Source organism: Triticum urartu, chromosome 2 (assembly GCF_003073215.2).
Source record: "Triticum urartu cultivar G1812 chromosome 2, Tu2.1, whole genome shotgun sequence".
Classification (NCBI taxonomy): domain Eukaryota; kingdom Viridiplantae; phylum Streptophyta; class Magnoliopsida; order Poales; family Poaceae; genus Triticum; species Triticum urartu.
In genome coordinates, this window is record NC_053023.1 from 142258327 (window position 1) to 142281749 (window position 23423).

General features: G+C 47.7%; 4 protein-coding genes across 4 annotated transcripts; all 4 read right to left on the bottom strand.

Moving 5' to 3' along the window:
- Positions 1-596: 596 nt before the first annotated feature.
- Positions 597-16360, bottom strand: LOC125536423 (protein PELPK1-like). The gene is made up of 2 exons (XM_048699640.1): positions 16316-16360; positions 597-1659 (listed from the first exon to the last, which is right to left on the bottom strand). Exon 2 carries the CDS (start codon positions 1657-1659, stop codon positions 895-897), a length of 765 nt encoding a protein of 254 aa, XP_048555597.1. The 5' UTR covers positions 16316-16360; the 3' UTR covers positions 597-894.
- Positions 9664-10546, bottom strand: LOC125536424 (protein PELPK1-like). Its single transcript, XM_048699641.1, has one exon. It carries the CDS (start codon positions 10494-10496, stop codon positions 9789-9791), a length of 708 nt encoding a protein of 235 aa, XP_048555598.1. The 5' UTR covers positions 10497-10546; the 3' UTR covers positions 9664-9788.
- Positions 15411-16363, bottom strand: LOC125536425 (protein PELPK1-like). Its single transcript, XM_048699642.1, has one exon. The coding sequence runs from the start codon at positions 16313-16315 to the stop codon at positions 15683-15685; it is 633 nt and encodes a 210-aa protein (XP_048555599.1). The 5' UTR covers positions 16316-16363; the 3' UTR covers positions 15411-15682.
- A 1601-nt stretch (positions 16364-17964) lies between these two features.
- Positions 17965-20723, bottom strand: LOC125536426 (MKI67 FHA domain-interacting nucleolar phosphoprotein-like). The gene is made up of 8 exons (XM_048699643.1): positions 20417-20723; positions 20197-20317; positions 20057-20112; positions 19923-19970; positions 19732-19829; positions 18908-18977; positions 18722-18832; positions 17965-18228 (listed from the first exon to the last, which is right to left on the bottom strand). The coding sequence occupies exons 1-8, from the start codon at positions 20504-20506 to the stop codon at positions 18178-18180; spliced, it is 645 nt and encodes a 214-aa protein (XP_048555600.1). The 5' UTR covers positions 20507-20723; the 3' UTR covers positions 17965-18177.
- Between the last annotated feature and the right edge of the window lie 2700 nt (positions 20724-23423).

Here is a 23423-nt window from a genome sequence, read left to right on the forward strand (position 1 = left end):
ATCTTGGACGCTTTAGACGACGCGTAATAAGATGGTGATTGAGCGGGTCTTTCTGCAACGGGACTCTGACTCTTTCTTCAATTTTCTTACGTTCTTGCAACATTGGACCCGTTGGCTAGGCAACGGGACCGGGGCCATCTGGGACAGATGTTGGATGCACTACATGACTCGGCACATCGTCTAGGCTCCCGGGCAGCTCTCTGATGTTATGGCCACTTGGTGGTCTTTTTCCTGCTTTTCTCTTCTGTTTTATTTGGGCTTGCTTGTGTTGTGGCCCGAACAGACTTTTATGTCAGTGAGTTGCTACTCCATGTACGGACTAGTTGGTTGCTTTATCTATAAAGTGGGGCGAAAGGCTATTTTAAAAAAAAACTATCTTAAACCGGCGCTAGATTTTTGGTTAGAGCGTTGTTATATCTTATTATGCTTCTGATCAAATCTGGGCTTCTTTCAGGCCTTCTCTATTAAGTAATACTACAACAGACAAAAAATAATTGTTAGCTCGAGAAAGAAATTTGTCCAGAGCGCATAATGTAGCCAGAACATAAGAACTCTCTCTAGTGATGCACAAATCCAAACACAAATAGGATCCAATATAAAAACTCCGAAGACCAAAACATATTTATCCATGTACATATCATATACATCATGCATACACACGTAAAGGGACGTAGGCAACAGATTGAGCAGTTGCACCATGGAACACCACTCAGACATAATGCTGTCGTCAGGAACTGAAGCGCCGAACATGTACAACACACACACACATGTATAGTAGTACTTACATACTCTAACAATCACACACACAGGAACACACGCGTCGCGTGCGCACACATGTATAGTATATAGTGTAATACTTAGATAATGGGCACTATGCGGATGTAGCTAGTCCGATCATGGCTTGGCCTCAGGATCCGGAAAGTGGAATTCAGGCTTTGGGGGCAGCTCAGCTTTGGGGAACGGTGGCATTTCGTGCTTCGGGACCTCTGGCACAGCAAGGTGCGGTAACTCGGGCTCTTTCGGCACCTCAGGGTGCGACACATGGGGCTCCTTTGGCACCTCTGGCACGGCATGGTGTGGCATTTCAGGCTTCGGCAACTCTTGCATGGCAGGGTGCGGCAACTCGTGCTCCTTTGGTACCTCTGGCATGACAGGGTGTGGCGCTTTTGGTTCCTTTGTCACCTCTGGCACGACGGGGTGTGGCACTTCTGGCTCCTTTGGCACCTCCGGCACGATAGGGTGCGGCAGTTCGTGTTCCTTTGGCACCTCCGGTACGACAGGGTGTGGCACTTCGGGCTCCTTTGGCACCTCGGGCACAGCCGGATGCGGTAGTTCGGGCTCCGGGAGCTCGGGCATAACAGGGTGTGGCGGCAGCTCGTGCTTTGGCACCTCCGGCACCACGGGGTGTGGCACTTCAGGCTCCTTTGGCGTCTCCGGCACCACGGGGTGTGGCACTTCGGGCACGAGAGGGTGAGGTAGTTCAGGCTTCGGTAGCTCGGGCATGGCAGGGTGTGGCGGGAGTTGGGGCTTTGGCAGCTCCGGGACGATCGGACGTGGTGGATACTCCTTCTTGGGCACGGCCTCCTTGAGGTACCGTGCTGCGCTGCTCATGGAGCTGCATGAGAGCAGCAGCGCCACGAGGAAGACAAGGGAGGCCATGTTGTTCTTTTGCAGCATGGGAGATCGATGCTGTGTGCTTCTAGTGTGTATCAATGTGCGAGGCAACTTCTTGCTGTGATGGCTGGGAGATAGAAGAAGGCTGGTATTTATAGTCCAAAATGCTGCACCTACATGTGGCGGGCATACATGCATGATTGCATGCATGTTTGCGGTAGAGACTATAGTAGTGATCTGGCTGAACTTGGGTGCCTTGGTGGCCTGGTAGGTCACCTGCATCTCGGTGGTTGTTTACTCGCTTCAGCTTTGTGTGTGATCGATCTCTGCCTATCCATCTCTAGTTATGTGTGGTTAGATTAGTTTGGAATGTTGAGGGGACATGTGTGATTACATGATATGGCATTTCTAGCCCTAATTTTTGACCCGAACCTGCAGGGAGTATTTTTTATAGATTCTGTAACAATCGTGGTAATATGTACATGAAAGAGAAAACAAAACTAATGTACAACAATAACACATGGAACTGCTAAATCAGACTATCTGACGGACTGAAACCAATCAACATTTCAAGCTCTCTAATTGTCTGTTGACTGCCCTCTACAAAAAAAGGAAACTGAACATCTACAGCCGAGCACCCAAAAACGGTTTTAAACGCTCAGACAGACGGTCCAATCACTGACCGGTCATGAAAATTCGACCCCGACGGGTGCCTCAAACGAGCCTTAAATGTCCAGACTAACCGGCACCTCTCATATCCAGCCCAAATATGAAGCGGATATGGGGGCGTTCGGGTGCGTCCGCCACATCGGATTGACGATGAGGTATCACGCGAAAACAATCCAAAACCCGGCGCTCCCAAGCTCGTTTCGTCCATCGGACGGATGGCTCGCGTGGCGACGCTCCAGCCGGCCGCGTGGTGCCTAGCCCCGCTATTTAAGCCGATCGTCGGCACCAAAACCTTATCTGTCCACATTTTCCCCCTCCTGTCCGCTGCCACCGCCACTTTCCACTCCCCGTCCACCACCACTAGTAGCCATGCCACCACGCCGCCGGATAAGGAGCTACCCATATCTAACGCCAGAGCGTTAGCTGCAGCTCCTTGAGCAGATCCAGGCAAGGCGCGAAGACTAGATCCCACGGGGCTACCTCCGGATGAAGTGGATCCAGACGAGGACTTGGAGGAGGGGGGGATGAGGTTGAGGAGGAGACGGAGGAGGATGTGGGGGGACTTTGGGGACACGGATTTGCAGACGGAGCAGGAGGCCATCTTCGATTCCCTCTACTTAGAGTCGGATGCGGAGGCCAGATGCCGCTGTCGGCGGGAGATGGAGGCGGAGCACACTGCGGAGTAGGAGGAGAAGACCCTCGCCTACATGGAGGAGGTCGAGAAGGAGGAGGAGCCAGAGCCCTCCTGCGCGCCTGTCCACCCGGCGCCCAGTACCGGCGTCGTGGACGACTTCGACGACTAATCATAGCTATGGTGTCGTAGTACGTATGTTTATTTTGCATGATTTGTATGGATCTGCGAGGTGTAATATGAGATCCTCGAATGCAGAGGAACAGATTTAAGACGTGGCTGGTCAAATTCGATTGTAGATGCTCTAAGATTCTACCAGAACCTGTCGTCCAAATGTAGTCATATCGATGCATCCCAAACTGCTTTCATGCCGGACAGAAACATCCTAAAAGGGATGGTGGTCCTTCATGAAATGCTCCATCAAATTCACAGGAAAAAGTTAGATGGAGTTGTTTTTAAGGTGGATTTTGAGAAAGCGTACGATAAAGTCAAATGGCCATTCCTTCAACAGGCCTTGCGTATGAAAGATTTTGATGAAGCCTGGCGACGCCAGGTAGAATCGTTCACGCAAAAAGGGAGTGTTGGAATTAAAGTGAATGACGACATAGGTCATTATTTCCAGACACATAAGGGCCTGAGACAAGGGGATCCGATGTCTCCTATCCTGTTCAACATTGTAGTTGATATGTTGGCAATTTTGATAGGGAGGGCTAAGGAGGCTGGTCAGGTGGGTGGCTTGATACCTCATCTAGTTGATGGAGGTGTGTCCATCCTTCAGTACGCCGATGATACGATCATCTTTATGGAACATGACTTGGCCAAAGCGAGAAATATGAAGCTGGTGTTATGCTTATTTGAATAATTGACCAGGTTAAAGATTAACTTTCACAAAAGCGAATTGTTCTGCTTTGGTAGAGCCAATGACGAACAAGAGGCATATAGGCAATTGTTTGGGTGCGAATTGGGGACTTTAACTTTTACGTACTTAGGTATACCAATCCACCATCGTAAGCTGACAAACAGAGAATGGAAGTGCATCGAGGACCGCTTTGAAAAGAAACTGAGTTGCTGGAAGGGCAAGCTCATGTCATACGGAGGCCGATTAATTCTGATTAACTCGGTTCTCACGAGTATGTCTGTGTTTCTTTTGTCGTTCTTTGAAGTCCCAGTTGGAGTTAGGAAAAGACTGGACTTCTATCGATCATGATTTTTCTGGCAGAGCGATGAATTAAAAAGAAAATACGACTCGCCAAATGGGATATCATCTGTCGACCGAAAGACTAAGGGGGTCTTGGTATTGAGAATCTTGAGGTCAAGAACAGATGTCTTCTTAGCAAGTGGCTGTGGAAGTTATCGATTGAGACTGATGCCATTTGGGCGCAGATCCTTTGTAGCAAGTATCTTCACTTCAAAACTTTGTCACGGGTGACAGCAAGGCCGACTGACTCACCCTTTTGCAAAGGGCTTATGAAAGTCAAATTAACCTTGTTCAATAGGACAAAGTTTATTATTGGCAACGGTGCCAATACGCGATTCTGGGAGGATACTTGGCTCGGAGAGACCCCCCTTGCCGTTCAATACATGTCTCTGTATCGTATTGTTCAATGACGTGAGGCGTTCCTTGCAACGGTACTTCAATCCAATCCCCTTAATATTCAGTTCAGAAGGACGCTAGTTGGCAACCGTTGGGAAGAATGGCTCCAGCTAGTAAGTAAACTGATGAAGGTTCAGCTATCTCAACAACCCGATAAATTACTCTGGAAGCTTACTAGGTCTGGAGAGTTTACAGTTAAATGAATGTATGTGATGTTATCAACTCAAGCTCGATTCCTAGTTCCAAACATGTTTGGGCTGTCAAAGTTCCTTTGAAAATCAAAGTATTTATGTGGTTTGTCCATAAACAAGTAATATTAACCAAGGACAATTTGGCAAAGCATAATTGGACAGGACCTACTAGGTGTAGTTTCTGTGATCGGGATGAAACCATCAAACACTTTTTTCTTGATTGCCCGTTAGCCAAAGACCTATGGCGGACAGTCCATATTGCATTTAATATTACTCCACCGAGTTCTGTTAACACGTTATTTGGAACGTGGCTTAACAGGATAGAGCCCGTAACAGCGAGATATATTCGCGTAGGAGTTTGTGCTTTATTGTGGGTAGTCTGGACTGCAGAAATGATTTGGTTTTTAACAAAACAACAAATATTCATTTTTTGCAGGTTATCTTCCGAGCCACTGCGTTGATTCGTATGTGATCGCTACTTACTCCGACGGAGATCAGAGAGCGTTTGGTTACTGGATCTATCCGCTGGGAGATGGTAGCACGGGATATTTTCAACCGGTTTGGATGGGGGTCATGTAATAGGATAGGCAATTAGTTTACCCGTCTCTCTTATGCCAGCCGGTTGTGCCTTTTTATGGCCAGTTTTTTTTTGTTGCCCTTTTGACTCTTTGTGAGCCCTTTTTTTCGTTTTGAGACTCTAAGACCTTGTTAAACCTATTTTTTTTTAATAAGATGGCCGTATGCATCGTTCTGATGCAGAGGCCAGGGAATCCCCTTTTCGAGAAAAAAAACTCATATCGATGCAGGCTACTCAACCTACAGCGAACCTGAAGGCAAGTGCTCTTTGGATGATTCGGTAACTGGTCGGTCGGTTCGACAGCTCAGTTGCACCTATCTGGTCGACCCCGGCTGATCTCCTCCTGAAGACGCCATACATCAGTCAGAGTTGGCTGTTTGGTGACACGGATTGGGCTTGCACGCGTTCGCGTAGGAGCTTCCGTCGCCGCACCGCGGTGTCAGGTCACTGGCGCACCAAAAATGCTACACCCAGGAAAAGTTCCTTACTGCACCAGTTGCGCGCTTCTGGTTCTGGGGGTCAATTGCCGATGATCGGCAGTTCAACTGCAGCTAGCTGCTCCCGGTAGCAGGTTCCTGTCGTTTTCGCTACCCTTGTACTGCGCTAGACGATCGGTTGCGTGCGATTCGGCGAGGCTACCTGATCGATCCGGTTCATCTCCTGATCGAAACAGGCCGGGCACCCGTCAGGGCTGATGGATGAGTCGCGCACGCGCTCGCGTAGGAGCGTCGCCTCGTGCGCGCCGTACCATGCAGGTCACCGGCCGGCACGCGGTTCACGTAGACGCCGTACCGGCGCCAGCGCACGGTGGCTCTTGTCAGCGACACCGGCCGGCGCAGAGACAGTGAAAGAAGTTGAGCAGAAAACGACTTCAGGGTATATTACAGTAGATGGGAATACTGAGGCCAGATGGATGGACTATTTTTCTTTATATCACATCATGAGCAGACTAATTGAGCTGGTTGGTGGACGTACGCAACGCCATCTCGTGTCCTCGTGTTTATGGTACGATGATGCAGTGAGTGATATCTGACGAAGTATATTTGACTTCGCTACGTAGTTCCGAATCGAGTTGAAAGTGACCATTCCATGACGCCCTCCTTTTCATGTTGGCGTGACCATTCCTTAAGCAACTTAAGCTAGCTAACTATTCAAGTTCCAGCTAGCAATATGATAGCTACGTAACAAAAGGATTATATGTTCATGGTGCATTCTCATTTTGTCATATATTACTTATGGGGCCCCTTTTACTCCCCATACAACAATAAGGATTTCCCTGAATGTTTTCGTACAGTTTATGCAATAGAAATAAAAATGGAAATAGTCAAAGATGGTCACTAACTTCATTAACAGATCTTATTGTTTAGACACCAATTAGAGTATTTTTGTTCATCAATTTGGTGAAATATATTTTCTACACTCTCCCGTTCCAAAATATTTGAAGTTCTAAATGTGTCCAAGTTTAGAGAAAAATATATTAACATCTACAAAACCAAACTAAATTCATTAGATTCATCACAAAGTATATTTTCATTTCATAAATATTTGATATTAATCTAGACAGTAACACACTTTTTCTATATACTTGGTCAAATTTGAATAGCTTGACTTAGGACAAACCTAGACCTTCAAGTATTTCGAAATGGAGGCAGTAGTATCTGTAATGGGGATTTTGATTTTTATTATGCTGAAATAACTATATGGTGGCATACAAATCATATTCTTTTGTTCTTTTGACGAAATTAAAACTTGTGTTACACCCAATATTTCTCGCCTCAACTAATATCATCTGGAGGGTGAAAAGTGTCTTCGCGATTCGCATAAACCTGGACTAAAAAAACAAAATAAACAACCAATTGATTTTGTACTACGGCTAAATTAACAGTGCACCCCTTCAAGTATTTGTATGAACTTCTCAAATATTGTTCCAACGTCAACAAACATAAACAACTTATTTTAAAAAGTACGAATAGCAAATATATAGGTGATATTTATGGACATATCTATAGAAAGCTTTTACAACTTTGGCTTTTTATATTATTTTAAGTGCTTTTAGGAAGAAACTTATATGTAGATTTGATACTATTTTAAGTATTTTTAGTAGGAAAACCTTGAAAAATCATATATGTAGATATGCCGAAAAGTATTTGAGTGTTATCGCTATACTATAGTAGAAATTTTTGGTTAAAGTCGCATCTTGTAGACTGTCAATGTCCTAAAGCATCATTTATGTGTGACCTCAAGGGAGTAATTTGTTTAATACTCCCTCTATAAACTTTTATAGGACGTTTTTTAACAATGGTCTAGAAAAAGTAGGCCAGACCTGCAACACATGCTAATGCTACTTCGCTTCTCAGCCAAAAAAAACTATCATAAACCGTTGCTAGCTTTTGGTTGGAGACTTTTTTTTTCAACAAGTGGTTCCAGAATGTTATCGTATTATGCTTCCAATCAAACCTTGGTTTCCAGGCCTTCTCTACGAATAAAAAGACAAAAGCAAGGTAATTGTCCAGTAAAAGAAATTTGTTCGAAGCACATAATGTAGCCAAAACATAACTCTTTAGTCATGCACATATGTAAATTCAAACACAACTCCAATATTAAAACTCTAAACATGAAATATATTTATTCATGTGTAGATATCATATATATATATATACATCATGCATACAGGCAACGTGGAGTAGGGAATATGTTGAGAAGCTAAACCATGCAACACCACTCAGACGTAACGCTCCCGTCGGAAATTAGAGCGCAGGCTCTAAGGGCATCTCTAGCCGCGCCCCCAACAGGCCCCCCCCAAGCGATTTTGCCGTGCCGGCGCCAAAAAAAGGTCCAGTCGCGTTCCCAGAAGCCCGTTTTTCGCCAGCTCGGGTCAAAACTGGTGCCGGCGGACCCAAGCCGAACCCGGGGCCCTGGGGGGCGCTTGGGAGCCGGCACAAGCGAAAAAGGCGCGTGGGCCCGCCCTGGCGGCGACCCGAGGGCCTTTTCCCGCCGCTTCTTGACGCTTTTCCCTCGCATCTCTTCCGCTTGCTCGCCTTCCTCCCGCCATTCCCATCCTTTCTCCCGCCAAACCCCCTCCAGCTCGCCTTCCAGTCGCCGCCATGCCGCCGAAGAAGTACGCCATGCCGCGCGCGGCGGCAACCACGACTGGCACCGTGGCCCAGCCGAAGCAGAGGAAGCCGAGGGCGCCGCCATCGAAGCCACCGGGCATGTCGAACGCCGAGTGGAGGGTGGAAGTTCAGCGACGCGACGCAGTCACCACCGACTCTGGGCGCGTCAGAGGGGCGGCCGGACGGCCACAAATTGGCAAAGAAGGGGAAAAACGCCGACGCGGCAACCGCGCGAGTGCAGGAGTCCATCGAGCATTGCCTCGCCGACGCCCAGGCCCGGGCCGTCCTACGTGAAGAGAAGATTGAGGCGCGGTGGTCGTCGCTGATGAAGAACAGCGCCATCAAGCTCGACCTGCTCCGGACGAACGTCGCCGCGAAGAAGAGGAACACCGACATGGCTTTTCTGATGGGCGGGGCGGACATGCTCCAGAGCAACGACGAGCAGCTCAGGGCGTGGTACATGGCGGAGCGCGGCCTCATCCTGAACCAGATGCAGACGGCAACGCCGACGACGCCGACGACGCAAGCTCCCGTGCCCACGACCACACGGACGCCAAGCTCGAACGACGCCTCTACATCGCCGCCCAGCAGTTCCGAAGCCGCGCCGACACAACCCAGCACCGAAGCAGCTCTGACACCGCCGAGCCCGCGCACGCCGACTCCGCCAACGCCTGGAGCCGACCCCGCCGAGTGAATCATTGCGCACGCGAACTTGCGGCGTGCGGCGCTCTATTTTTTGTAACGCCAGACTACATCCGATCACCGGAATTGTGGCGTCTTTTGAGAGCGGGAACGACCAAGTTTAAATTTCCCGCATCCTGGGGCCGGCGCTTGGGGGCGTGACTAGGAGTTAGGTCGCCCCCAGGGGCCAAACTAGCGCCGGCATGCCCCCAGGCCGCTCTATTTAGGCGCCCTGGGGGGCCGAACGGCTGGAGATGCCCTAACAACATGTACAACACAAACATGCAAATAAGGGAAAACTTTGTTTTTGCCACTCTAGTTTTTGCCATCTTTGCTTAAGCCACTCTAGAATTTGACATTTCACTTTTGCCACTCTTAGAGACAATATATCACTTTTGTCATTCCGTGGCAAAAGCAAAAAATTTAGAGTGGCAATTGTGATACATGTCAAAAGCTAAGAGTGGCAAAAGTGAAATGAAAAATTATCGTTTTTGCCACGAAATGGCATTTGTGATGTATTGTCAAAAGCTAAAAGTGGCAAAAGTGAGATGTCAAATTCTAGAGTGGCATAAGCAAAGTTGGCAAAAACTAGAGTGGCAAAAATAAAGTTTTCCCTCCAAATAAGTCTATAACAATCTCTCTCTCTTTCACACACACATGTATAGTCTATAGTTTTAATACTTAGATAACGGGCACTACGCGGATGTAGCTAGTCCTATCATGGCTTGGCCGCTGGCTCCGGAAAGTGGAACTTGGGCTTCGGAGGCAGCTCGGCTTTGGGGAACGGCGGCATTTCGTGCTTCGGGACCTCTGGCACAACAGGGTGCGGTAACTCGGGCTCTTTCGGCACCTCAGGCACGGCATGGTGTGGCATTTCAGGCTTTGGCAACTCTGGCATCGCAGGGTGCGGCAGCTCGTGCTCCTTTGGCACCTCTGGCACGACGGGGTGTGGCGCTTCAGGCTTCTTTGGCACCTCCGGCACGACAGGGTGTGGCAGATCGTGCTCCTTTGGCACCTCCGGAACGATTGAGTGTGGCGCTTGAGTCTCCTTTGGCACCGCAGGCACAATCGGATGCGGCAGTTCGGGCTTCGGGATCTCGGGCATAGCAGGGTGCGGTGGCAGGTCGTGCTTTGGCACCTCCGGCACCATGGGGTGTGACATTTCAGGCTCCTTTGGCGTCTCCGGCACCATGGGGTGTGGCACTTCGGGCACTAGAGGGTGCGGTGGTTCAGGCTTCGGCAGCTCGGGCACGGCAGGGTGCGGCGAGAGTTCGGGCTTTGGTAGCTCTGGCTCGATCGGATGTGGTGGATACTGCTTCTTAGGCACAGCCTCCTCTAGGTGCCGTGCTGCACTGCTCATGGAGCTGCATGAGAGCAGCAGCGCCAGAAGGAAGACAAGGGAGGCCATGGTATTCTTGCACAGCATGGTTGAGGCCGTACGTGTGTGCTTCTGGTTCTTGGTGTGATGGCTGGGAGATAGAAGAAGGCCGGTATTTATAGCCAAAATGCTACACCCTACATGCAGCCGGGCGGGTATACATGCATGCATATGTTTGCGGTAGACACTTGTAGCGTTCTGACTCAATTTTGGTGCCTTGCTGGCCTGCAGGTAGGTCACCTGCATCTCGGTGGTTGTTTACTCACTTCTCTGCCTATCCATCTCTAGTTATGTGTAGTTAAATTAGTTTGGAATATTGAGGAGACATGAGTGATGACATGATATGGTCGGTGATACATTTCAAGCTCTAATTGTTTGTTTACTTTGCTCTAAAAATAGTCTCTAAGATTGTACCAGAACCTGCTGTCCAAATGTAGCATATGAATACATGCTACTCAGCCTACGCACCGAGATATCCTATGCTACGGCGAACATGAACGCAAGTGTTTTTCTAAACGAGTACGCAAGTGTTTTCTGGACGATTCGGTAATTGGTCGCTCGGTTCAGCAGCGCAGCTGCACCTATCTCGTCGACCTGGCTGATCTCCTGAAGAGGCCATACATTAGTCACTAGTCAGAGTTGGCCGTTTGGTGATGGATTGAGCGCGCACGCGCTCGCGTAGGAGCGTCCGTCGCCGTACCGCGGTGTCAGGTCACTCTGGCGCACGGTCGACCTGGTACGGCAGGTGTTAGGTCACCACTCACCAGCGAACGGCTGTGGTCAGGAAACGTCCCCGTGCCCTTATTTTGACATGTTTATTGTGGTGGTTGTGCTTGATTAGGGTTAGCTAGCTCCACGTCACTGAGCTCGAGATCGCATGCTATCATGTGGATGTGGGATGTGTCTTTCGGCAAGGCGGTTGCTTTGTTGCAGGTTGAGCAGAAAACGACTTGCGGGTATATTAGTTGGGAACATTGAGTGCAGATTAGAATACCTTCTCTCTTTTTTATCTAATGAGCAGACTGCAGGTCAAGGACAAGCTGCTGAGATACACAGTAGTGTGATGAACTATATTTACCAGTATTTGAGTTGCTGACAGCGCTCACCACGCTGTGTGATGAACTATATTTGACTTCGCTAGTTCCGGATCGAGTTGAAAATGACCATTCCACCATCCTTTTCATGTTGGCGTGACCATTCTTCAAGCAACTTAAAGCTACCTAACTCCTTAGGTACCAAAGCCACACGCACACAAATATCTTCAGGTACTTCATTGTATTTCGGATCTATTTTTTATCATAAATTTAAGTTGTATGTAGCAAAAATAGTACTCCATCCGTTCCATAATATAAGAGCGTTTTTGACACTCCATTCAAAACTACTTCCAAATACAAATCTAGCAATACACATTTTATAACATAGTATTACTTGATACCGTGAATGCATGGCACTTTACCGAAAAAGATTTTCGCCCCGCTTTATATTATAAAGCAAATGCCCAAGCCAAACATCCAACAAGGTTCAAACACACACACACACACAGGTCTAGCACAGACAAGCAGTCAAAGGGTTAATGCTGAGGGCACAGCTCAACAAGCCCTGAAGAAACAAAAAAAGAACGCACGCGTGGGGTGCGGCATAGCATCTAGTTGGGCTCGGGGGGGGGGGGGGGGGGGGGGGGGGGGGGGGGGGGGGGGGAGGGAGCGGAAGGCCATCGATCGAAGGTCGGCGAGGAGGTTGCTGATGACGTCCCGGTCCTGGGGGCGGCTAAGCGGCCGCCAGAGCTGCAAATATCCACACATTTTAAAGATGGCGTCAGTAGCACGTCGAAGAGGCATCTTCTGTATGACAAGCTTATTGCGTACGGTCCAAAGCGTCCAGGCAAGGAACCCGACGCAAAGCCATCTAATATGCCTGTAGCGAGGGGGGAGGCCTGAATCTCCGCAAGCAGGTCAAGGAAGTTGGTGTTGCACCACTGGCCCCCAACCGTCTCACGGAAACAGGACCAAAGGGACTGTGCCGTGGAGCACGAGAAGAAGATGTAGTTGGCATCCTCCACCGTGCCGCACATGGGGCACATCCCATCCCCAGGTCCATTACGCTTAAGGACCTCTACGCCAGACGGGAGGCGGCCTCGGATCCATTGCCACGGGAAGATCCTGATCTTCAGGGGCAGGCGGATGTCCCAGATCAAACTGAAGGGCTCGGGGGCCGTCGAGGGGGCGATGGCCGCGTAGAGGGATTTGGTGGAGAAGCAACCGGAAGGTTCCAGGTGCCAAGAGATGGCGTCCGGGGTGTCGGCGACGTCCATAGGGAGGAGGGTGATGTCCTGGAGGAGGACATCCCAAGCGGCTACTTCAGGGGGGGGGGGGCAAAGGGGCGGCGGAAAGCGAGGCGCCCTAGGTCAATAAGGGCCGTCTCGACAGAGACCCAAGGGTCAACAGCAATGGCGAAGAGCTCCGGAAAACGCGCGGCCAGGGGGGTGTCGCCAAGCCACCTATCAAACCAGAACAGGGTCGAGGACCCAGTACCAACCAAAATGGATGTGCCAATGCGAAGCACGGGCAGCAGCTGGACGATGGCCTGCCAAAACTGGGAGCCGCCTGAGCGCTGACAGAATGCGAGAGGCTGTCCATGAAGGTACTTGTTCTGGATGATAGTGATCCAAAGTCCTCTATCGCCATTGGTAATGCGCCAGAGCCAACGGGTCAAGACGGCAATGTTCATGCGTCGGGAGGACAAGATCCCAAGACCGCCCTGGTCCTTGGTTTTGCAGATATCTGGCCAGCTGACCATGTGGTACTTCTGCTTATCCCCCTCCCCATCCCAGAAGAATCTGGATTGGTATTTGGCGATCTCCTGATGAAGGGTTTCATGGAGGCTATAGAAGCTCATGAGGAACCATAGAAGGCTGGCAAGCGAAGAATTGATAAGGATCACGCGAGCAGTCTGCGACAACCAGCGCCCTTTCCAGGGCTCAACGCGATGTTGCATACGGGTCACCGTGGGGCGAAGATCGGCCACGGTGAGGCGCGAATCACTAATGGGGATCCCCAGGTAAGTCGTGGGAAAAGAACTCAACCGACAATTTAGTCGGTCAGCAATAGCTTGTGCTTCCTCCAAGGGGTATACGAGAACCATCACTTCGCTCTTATCGAAGTTGATGGTTAGGCCCGACATTTGTTGGAAGCACAGGAGGAGGAACTTCAGGTTAGCAATATCTAGAGCGGAGCCCTCCACCATTATTATGGTATCATCCGCATATTGAAGGAGGGAGACCCCTCCCCCTCCGACTAGGTGGGGGACGATGTCGCGATATGGCCAGCGTCCTTGGCCTTATCCAGGATGGATGCTAGGGCATCGACCACCATGTTGAATAAGAACGGCGAGAAAGGGTCACCCTGAGGACCCCACAGAGGATGGGGAAATAGGGCCCAATGTCACCGTTGATGTTCACTGCGGTCCGGCCACAGGAGACAAGCTGCATGACGCGAGTCACCCAACGGTCGTCGAAACCCTTACGAAGCAACACTTTCCGCAAGAAGGGCCAGTGGACCGTGTCGTATGCTTTGTGGAAGTAGCTTTAGAAAGACTGCACGATGGCGTTTTAGAAGACAAGCTGCATGGGCTTTAGGAAAAGTACGTTAACCGAAGCTACGTAACAAAAGGACTATATATTATTAACTCTTTCTCGTTTTGTTATACATTACTTTCGGCGTCACGTTTACTCCCCATATAACAACAAGAATATCTCTCGCAAAAATAAGTAAGTTATAATTTATGCAAAATAAACAATTGGAAATAACAGTCACTAACTTCATTGGCACACCTTGTTGTTTAGACCCCAATTGGAACATTTTCGTTAATCAAATGGGTGAAAAACTATACTTTGTAAGTACCTTTAATGAATATATTTTTATTTTTATTATGCTGGGATATAACAACATAATGCTGCGTGTACTTTTTTAGTTGTTGCAACAAAGGTTATAAAGATCTGTAGATGTCAGATAGGTTAAATCTATTGCCCACGAAAAAGATCTCCTTCTTTTGTTCGTTGAATGAAATTTAAACTTGCTTACCATCCAATATTTCTCACCTCCTTATTTGTTTTGGAACGTGAAAATGTTTCCACCATTCACATCAACTTTGGCTAAGAAAAACCACTCGGCATGAAAGGTGAGCTATATAAAAAAACTTTGGCTAAGAAAAAGGAAAAAAACGGCCTATTTTGTATAGAAAAATAGGCATCCGCCTTCGAGTTTTTGCATGAACATCTGGAAAAAAAATACCCGTGAAAAACTTATTTGTAAAAATAAAATCACCCATAGTATATAGGTGATGTTTTGGACTTATGTCTAGAAATTTATTAAAACTCTGACTGTTGATATCGTTTTAAATAATTATATAGAAACTTCCAAAATCATATGTGTAGATTTGACAAAAAGTATTTTGAAAATATCTTTTTTTAAGGAAGTTGCTCTGTGGATTTCAAAGGCAAAAAATTGTAGAATGACCAGGCTTATTAAGGAAACCAGACCGAAAACCAAAAAAAGGGTAAACAACACCGCTAGGCGTTGACCAAGCTAGACCACCAGCATCAACGTGACCGTAGCCCGAGGAGTAGTGAGCAGAATCTTCGGAAAACGCCTCCAATAAGGAAAATAACGTCGCCGTCACCAACATTGACCCCTGTTGAAAACCAAGCTTTCGCCCTGAACTGCTCATAACCATCCAATCAAACTTTGGGGAAGAGTCCGGTAACACAAAAAAGCCAAGCTTTCGAGCTCGTTTTGGACTGTCAATTAATGTCCAAAGACATGAAGGGAATAGTTTGTTTAAGACTTAAAAACTAGACGCAAAAAACAAACAATTTTATTGTCTGAAGCGCATAATGTAGCAAAAACATAAGAAGTCTTTACTCTTTAGTGATGGACATAAGTAAATCGGAACACAACTGCAATCTGAAACTCCAAACACAAATATATTTATTCATGTGCATATCATATACATCGTGCATTTACATAAAGGAACAGATTGAGCAGTTGCACCATGCAATACCACTCAGACATAACGCTCTCGTCAGGAACTAGAGTGCGGGCTCTAACGGCATGTACAGCACATACACGTGTAACACACACACACACACACACACGCACACACACACACACACACATGTATATTATATAGTTTAATAATACTTAGATAATGGGTACTGTGGGGATGAGCTAGTCCGATCATGGCTTGGTCTCTGGCTTTGGAAAATGGAACTCGGGCTTCGGGGGCAGCTCAGCTTTGGGGAACGGCGGCATTTCGTGCTTCGGGACCTCTGGCACAATAGGGTGCGGTAACTCGGGCTCCTTCAGCGCCTCAGGGTGTGGCACATGGGGCTCCTTCGGCGCCTCTGGCACGGCATGGTGTGGCATTTCAGGCTTCGGCAACTCTGGTATGGCAGGGTGCGGCAGCTCGTGCTCCTTTGGCACCTCCGGCACGATGGGGTGCGGCAGTTCGTGCTCCTTTGGCACCTCCGGCATGACGGGGTGTGGCACTTCAGGCTCCTTAGCCACCTCGGGCACATGCGGCACTTCAGGCTTCGGGAGCTCGGGCACAGCAGGGTGCGGCGGTAGTTCATGCTTTGGCACGTCGGGCACCATGGGGTGTGGCACTTCGGGCACGAGAGTGTGCGGTGGCTCAGGCTTGGGCAGCTCGGGCACGGCGGGGTGCGGCGGGAGTTCGGGCTTTGGCAGCTCCGGGACGATCGGATGTGGTGGATACTCCTTCTTGGGCACGGCCTCCTCTAGGTGCCGTGCTGCGCTGCTCATGGAGCTGCATGAGAGCAGCAGCGCCACGAGGAAGACAAGGGAGGCCATGGTGTTCTTGTCTATGTGTATCGATCAGAGAGAGGCAAGTTCTTGCTGTGATGTCTTGGAGATAGGAGAAGGCTGATATTTATAGCGCTCCAAAAGCCAAATGGAAAAAATCGCGGCATGCGGGTAGACATGCATGCATGCATCCATGCATGTAACTTTCAGTGGACAGTAGTTGCCTGGCTGAAACTTTTGGTGGGTTCGCTGGCAGATCACCTGCATTTCGGTGGTTGTTTACTTACTTCTGTTTTGTGTCTAGCTAGTCATGTGTGGTTAACTTGGTTTGGAAGAGACGTGAGTGTACCAGATATGGTGGTGATACATTTCAATCTCTAACCTGAACAGATATCGCTACACAGCGAACCTGAACGCAACTGTATCCGGCATTCCGGCTGATCTCCTGAAGACGCCACACATCAGTCAGAGTTGGTGGATTACGCGCGCACGCGGTCGCGTAGGCGCGCCCGTCCGTCGCCTCATACCGCGGTGTCGGGTCACTGGCGCACGGTGGCCGTGGTACGGCGGGCGTTAGGTCACCGCTAACCAGCAAACGGCTGATGCAAGTTAATTTCAGGGGCTATGGTCAGGAAGCAGCCCCGTGGCCTTGTTTTGAGATGCTGCAAATGGAAGCAAGCCTGGACGCTTCTGACCCTTTTTCTGGCATCTGTGGGGGTTGTGGTTGATTGGCGCTCCACGTCGCCGGGACTGGAAATTAGGGACATTATATGTCACAATCGTGTGTAGTACTCCCTCTGTAAAAAAATATAAGACATTTTAAGTCACTACTTTAGTGACCTAAAACGTCTTATATTTGTTTACGGAGGAAGTACATACTTAAAGAAAAAAAAACCACAGATGAAAAACACAGACAAAGACTGCAGATTAGTAGCGTTACCCATGAGATCTCCGTCACCCATGTACAAATTATGCTCTCGTTGTAACGCACATTTAATTACCTAGTTCTATGCAATCACCTCGGTATGCAACAATAACGATTGATTACTCCTGCTATGAACAGGCTCATATTTTATATTTCTTTCAGTATCGTGTGATGGTCAGTCCAAGTTCATACGTGTGGCACTTAATATTTGGTGTATGTTGATGAACTGACAGCTATGATTAAAAAAAATTGACATAACTAGTTGCGCATGAAAATATTCCATAATTAGTTTTGTAATTATGTATTTTTTAGTGATTATAGAACTAATAATTGCACAAAACTTTTATTGGAGACTCTATCCATATCTAAAACATCCTGTATTTTAAAACAATGAGAGCAAGCAAGAGAGAAAATAACTACTCTCCCCGTTCCAAATTACATGGTGTATCTTAAAAGAAGTTCAAATGTATCAATGTGACAGAGTAGTTAAGATGAGTAGTAATAGAGGGAGTATAAAAATACTAGGTATGTGAATTGGTCCTGTTTAAGCCGATTTAATAAAGTTTTTTTCCACGGAAAATGAACTATCAAGCTAACTAAAACCAACTACACACCCTAAACGAGACTTGCAGTCACCGTTTATTTGCCAATTACATCCCTAGTATAAACCTTGGACATGAGTAGTAACAGAGATGGCATGAATCAGAATTAATTATACGGAGGGTCTGCATTGACAGCTGAAGGGTGTAAATATCTATCTTGAGGTTGGTACTAAAGAAATAAGAAATTCATTCATTTTCCATCACAGCTTCATGCTTCTTCATCAACATACACCAGTCATTTAACTAATACAACATCCACTAAAGACAGGATGCGAAAAAGAAGTGCAAAATCGCAATCTCATCTTCACTAAAATAGACCAGCCATGTTAACTCAGCAGTTCCATCACTCCCACTGGATAAAGATCCATCTGCTTTCTGTATAGCTAATCCTCATCAAACTTGATCTTCTTAGCTGAAGGCTGAACGCTCCCGATCTGCATAACCAAGAAAGCATTAGCAACCAGGGAAATATTTTGTCATTACCTCACACAGAATAGGATCAGAAAAAATGGTAGAAAGGAAAAGCTAATGTAGTGATCAATTATGAACAGTTTATTCGTTACAACTTATCTCCAGAGAGTAACTGCCACATACGGCATGAAACGAAAAACAATAGAAGCACAGCTCAAAATATGGTTAAGCAAAGCCTGGGACGATCGTTGGTGCTAATACATAAATTATTTCAGTATAAGCAAATGTAGATAAGAATAAACAACCAGTACTATAAATATATCAAGGACCTGCACAGTAACACATAGCAAATTTGGCTCTAGAACACTACAATTGCATGCCTTTTGCTCCAGGTCAACAAAAAGTTGAAATTGGCCTAATATAATTACAATTCTGTGGCAAATTGCTGAGCTAGTTCAGATCTGATGAAGTAAGATAAATTTAGTAAATCAATGAACAGCATCAAGTGTTACTTACAAGGGCTGGACACTCGTAATCGATACCAGCAGCCTTGATTCTTTTGCGACACTTCTCATCCCGCTTTACAATTCCTTCAAGCATCCTCTGGTGCTCTTCTACTGTTCTATCCTGGTAACACAAAACAGCATATATTAATCTACGGCATAAATTTTTGCATTCCAGCTGTAGTTAGCAACAGATTACCTTACTAAGCCTCTTCCGTTCAATTGCTACCTGGTCAACTGGAACAAATCCCTTCCGCACACCTTTCCATCTAGAAGCGATACACGATACGGACATTTTAGATCATAAGAATTATGTTCTCATTTTAATCAAAACGCAAAAAACAGTAACTATGTTCAGCTATATGTCACAAAGCACAGGGAAAGAAAACTGTAGTGCTGTAAAGAGTTACTGCAACCTCCATATAAAGTACACAAAAAGAACAAGGATTCAAGAATAAATACAGGCACACAAATGAAATGTAACACAAGAAGCTTGCAAGTTCTTGCAAGAGATTACCATCAATGCTTCAGTGCTGCACTTATCGATGCAGTGGCATATATACCAATTCATATTAATGTCACAAATCCTTGACTTCATAATTTAGTTTTGGCATTCACATGTCACTCATTATGCCTATTGGATATATTTCTAACATGACTTACAGTTTGCAAAAAGCAATCAGCAAATATTAACACCTATCTTCGTTACCCCAATGAGCTTGCATCATTACTTCCTTTCTATTTGCAAAAATGAACAGGCATAAAACGAGCTGTGCAATGCAGTGGAAACAAATAGGCTGGTAATATTAAGCAAGTGTCTGTAGCCTGTTGGGAGGGTATATCACTGTAAACAGTATTCCATGACAGAGAAACAGAAAGTAGACAGCATTTGCCCAAGAATATACAATATTGACCTCATTTAGTGGTAATTAACATGTAGTCCTAAGCAGAAGATGAAGGCTATGTTTCCGTTATCAAAAAGCAAAAATAAACAGAATTAAGCAGCAAAGTTGCAGTGATTACAATTTGGCATGAACTTTCTCCAGTGGGACAGGCGCAATTTGCAGAGTGTGCTCAAACAAGAGGTAGTTATTCATCTCATCAGCTACAATCTTGGCCACCTGATATACCAAGAACATGGGAGGAACTTGTAAGCAGACAACAAACATGCAGTGTGCCCTGATAATCTGATATATCCCAACGAGCGTGCTTACCTCAGGGTTCTCAAACTCAATGAATCCATAATGCTTGGACTTTCCTGTCTAAACATACCACCAAACAGCAAATTAGATGATCACAGAAAACAGCACACAAATCATCAGATACCTAGTAAGGCAAAATACCATACCTTGCGATTCCGGGCAATCCTGACCCTCTTAACAGCCCCGAACTGCTGAAAGAAACCTGCAGAATCAACCAAACCAACAAAGACGGCATCAGAACCAGACCCCTCCTGCACTTCTCTAATCTATACTGAGAGAAACGGACCTTGCATCTGGTCCTCGTAGAAGCCGTGGGGGATGTGGCCGATGTAGAGGACGGTGGCCGTGTTCTCCGGCTCCTCGGCCTGCTTCTTCTCCCGGATCCTCTGCTCTTTCCCCTCCAGCGGCTGCGCCAATCACAACACAGCGTCAGGGACAGCGACCAGAAAGCGTGTGTCTTTTCTCTCTTGGGTTCGATTTGGTTCGAAGGGGAGCAAAGCACGCACCAGGAAATCCTTGCCCTCGCCGGTCCGGGGGCCGGCCGAGCGCCGCGAGAGCACCCGCCTCTGGTTCCTCTTCTTGTCCCTCAACCCCATCTCGCTCAAGCCTCGACGTAGGTTCTAGACGAGGCCTGGCTGTGGCGTGGATGGGTGGAGGTGGGGGACGGAATCAAGGCCGCTTGCTCTGGCCGTGGACGACGGACGGCGACGATTCGAGCGGGAGGACGGGGAGCAGGGAGCGCTGGGAGCGCGCGACTGCTGGCGGCTAGGGTACGTAGCGCAGGGATTGGGGAACTGAGGGAAGGGAGGCTGTGTTTACTCTGGTGGGCTGGGCTAAAACCAAAGGGAATAGCAGCTGGGCAGAGCTGATGTTTTTTTTTTTCAACTCAAAAAAAAAGAGGTGATGACTTCTTTCAACTCACAAAAAAAAGAGGTGATGACTTATTTTTCTTTTTTCAACAAAAGTGATCGCTGCGCTTGTCTTTCTTCCGCCAGAGGAAAGAAAACACGACCTAGCCGCCAGGAGTCTTCCCCGTCGCCGCCGTCCGGCGGCTCCCCTTCGCCGGTGGCCTCGGTCATCGGTGGTGAGGGGGGGTCGCCGGATCCACGCGTGTGGATCATTTTTCTTTAGTAGATTAGGATTTTAGTCCGTTCATCGTTTTGGCTTTGGCGGCGGCGATGGCGGCGTTGAATAAAGTTTCTTCGGATCCTGCTCCAACGAGGCGATCGGTCCTATGGTTGGGGATGGATTTGGAAATCAGTTTGTTCAAGCAAAGATGGCGTGGCGGCGGCGACATCCTTGTGGTGGACCTGTGTCCTTGGGTTCCGCCGTTGCGACGACGTTTGCTCCGGCGCCGGCGCGGAGCGTGGGAGGTAGTCCAGGAGCGGATGCAGATTGTGTTCTGCATCGACGGCATCAGGAAGATGGTGGATCGTGTGCCGGGTTCGCGGTTCGTGGATGGCAGATGTGGTTTTCTCCTTCGGCGTTCTAGTCGTGCGGGGGTGTCAGATCTGGAGTTTGATGGCGTGTTCGGGGTGTTGCCCCGATCTGATTCGTTCAACAGTAATGGTTTTGCCTTTGGTGAGCCACCTTGGAGGTCCGCAAAGCTGCATATCAGCGATGGAGCTGCTACGAGCTCGGGTGTAAAGGTGATCCGTCATTTTTTCCTCTGGTGGCTGTTGTGGTGGTTCCAGAGGCAGGTGACGGGCATTGATGTCAAGTTCAGAGATTTCTGCAATCTTGATTGTAATTTTACTTCTTGGTTGTTGTTTTTTTGTGCAAAGGCTAGCTTTCTGCTGTCTTTTCAGTTTTGCCAAGTCGGTTACGTGACTTGTATTATGATATTTATGATATAAATGAGACACGTATTACCATGCGAAAAAAGTGATCGCTTGTCTATTCATGTTTCGGGCTACAGTTTTACCAAGTCTCAGTCGACTAAGACTTCGTTATGTCTCAGTTGATGCTATATGCCTTTGATCTTGCATGGAGATTCGTATAAAAAATTTCTTTTCCGTTTTTTTCTTTTTCTTCTTATATAGATAGAGTCTTCGTTAAGTCTCAGTCGACTGAGATCTAGCCACACCCTTCGGGCTATCCTGATGTCAGAAGAAAAAACCTCAATTTTTTTGAAATAATTCGGGGTTTCATTTATCCGCGGGAAAAATAATAATTTGGGTTTCTAAACTTGGTAACCGATACTGAACGGGCTTCGCAAGACAACTGTTATATTTTTCTTTTAGAAATATGGTACAAACGTAGATGCTTGCACACACACATGGCATCCCTATGAGCATCTTAAAAGACTGAGGGCCTCTTTGATTTGTAGGATTCTAAAAGCGTGGGAATAGAAAAATCATAGGGTTAGAATGTCATTCCCATCTCAATTCTACTGGATTTTGACTTCTTTGATTGCATCATAGAAAAAAGAAAAGGATCCAATGTGAAGCAGTACCTTTAGAAAAAAAACTCTATAGGATATAATCCTATGGATCAAACATTCAACATAGAAAAACTTCTTAAGGATTCTAAACCTCCAAAAAGCATATGAAAATCCGTCGAATCAAGGAGCAACTGAGCCGATAGAATCTTGATATTGACGAAGTCGTCGTAGATGCTTCATGGTTGATGAGCATGCCATACTATTGAATAACATCGTCGAAAAGTCTAAAATAAATTTAGAATATGTGACTATGCTCAGTTCGCAACAACTGTTACATTAGTATGTTTGTAGTAAAGGCATGACGGTTTTACACGTGATGACAGTTTATAATTAGTAAAGGCATGACAATCTGAGAGACGACCGACTATACACACACACGAAATCCACTTTATTAATATATATGTATGCATACAATCTCAAACACTCCCAATAGCTCAGCAGGTACGTGGTACAAACAAATCACGGATGTCAGGCATGCCACGGTAGCTCATCATGGACGCAGGACTCAAACTGTCAAACATATCGAGGACCATGCATGGATTCGTCGGTGGTTGAGTGATCATGGTTTTGGTTCCGCGGGATTCGGCAGCGGCGGCTGCGCCGTCGGTGGAAGCTCACCGGTAGGGAGCGGCGGCAGGTCTGGCTTCGGTGGCAGCTCGACGTCCGGCTTTGGTGGAAGGTCACCGGTCGGAAATGGCGGCAGCTCCGGCTTCGGGGGCTCCTCTGCCTTGGGTGGCAGCTCGACGTCCGGCTTCGGTGGAAGCTCACCGGTCGGAAGTGGCGGCAGCTCTGGCTTCGGTGGCTCGTCTGTCTTGGGCAGCAGCTCGGGCTCCGGCTTGGGCGGAAGCTCGCCTGTAGGAAGAGGCGGCGAAACCGGCTTTGGTGGGATCTCACCTGTTGGCAACGGCGGCGGCAGCTCCGGCTTCGGTGGAAGGTCACCCTTGGGCACGGGTGGCAGCTCTGGCTTCGGTTCCACGTCAGGTTTGGGCACCTCCGGCACCGTCGGTGGCACCTCGGGTTTGGGCAACGGCGGCAGCTCCGGCTTGGGCTGCTCGTCAGGCGTGGGCACC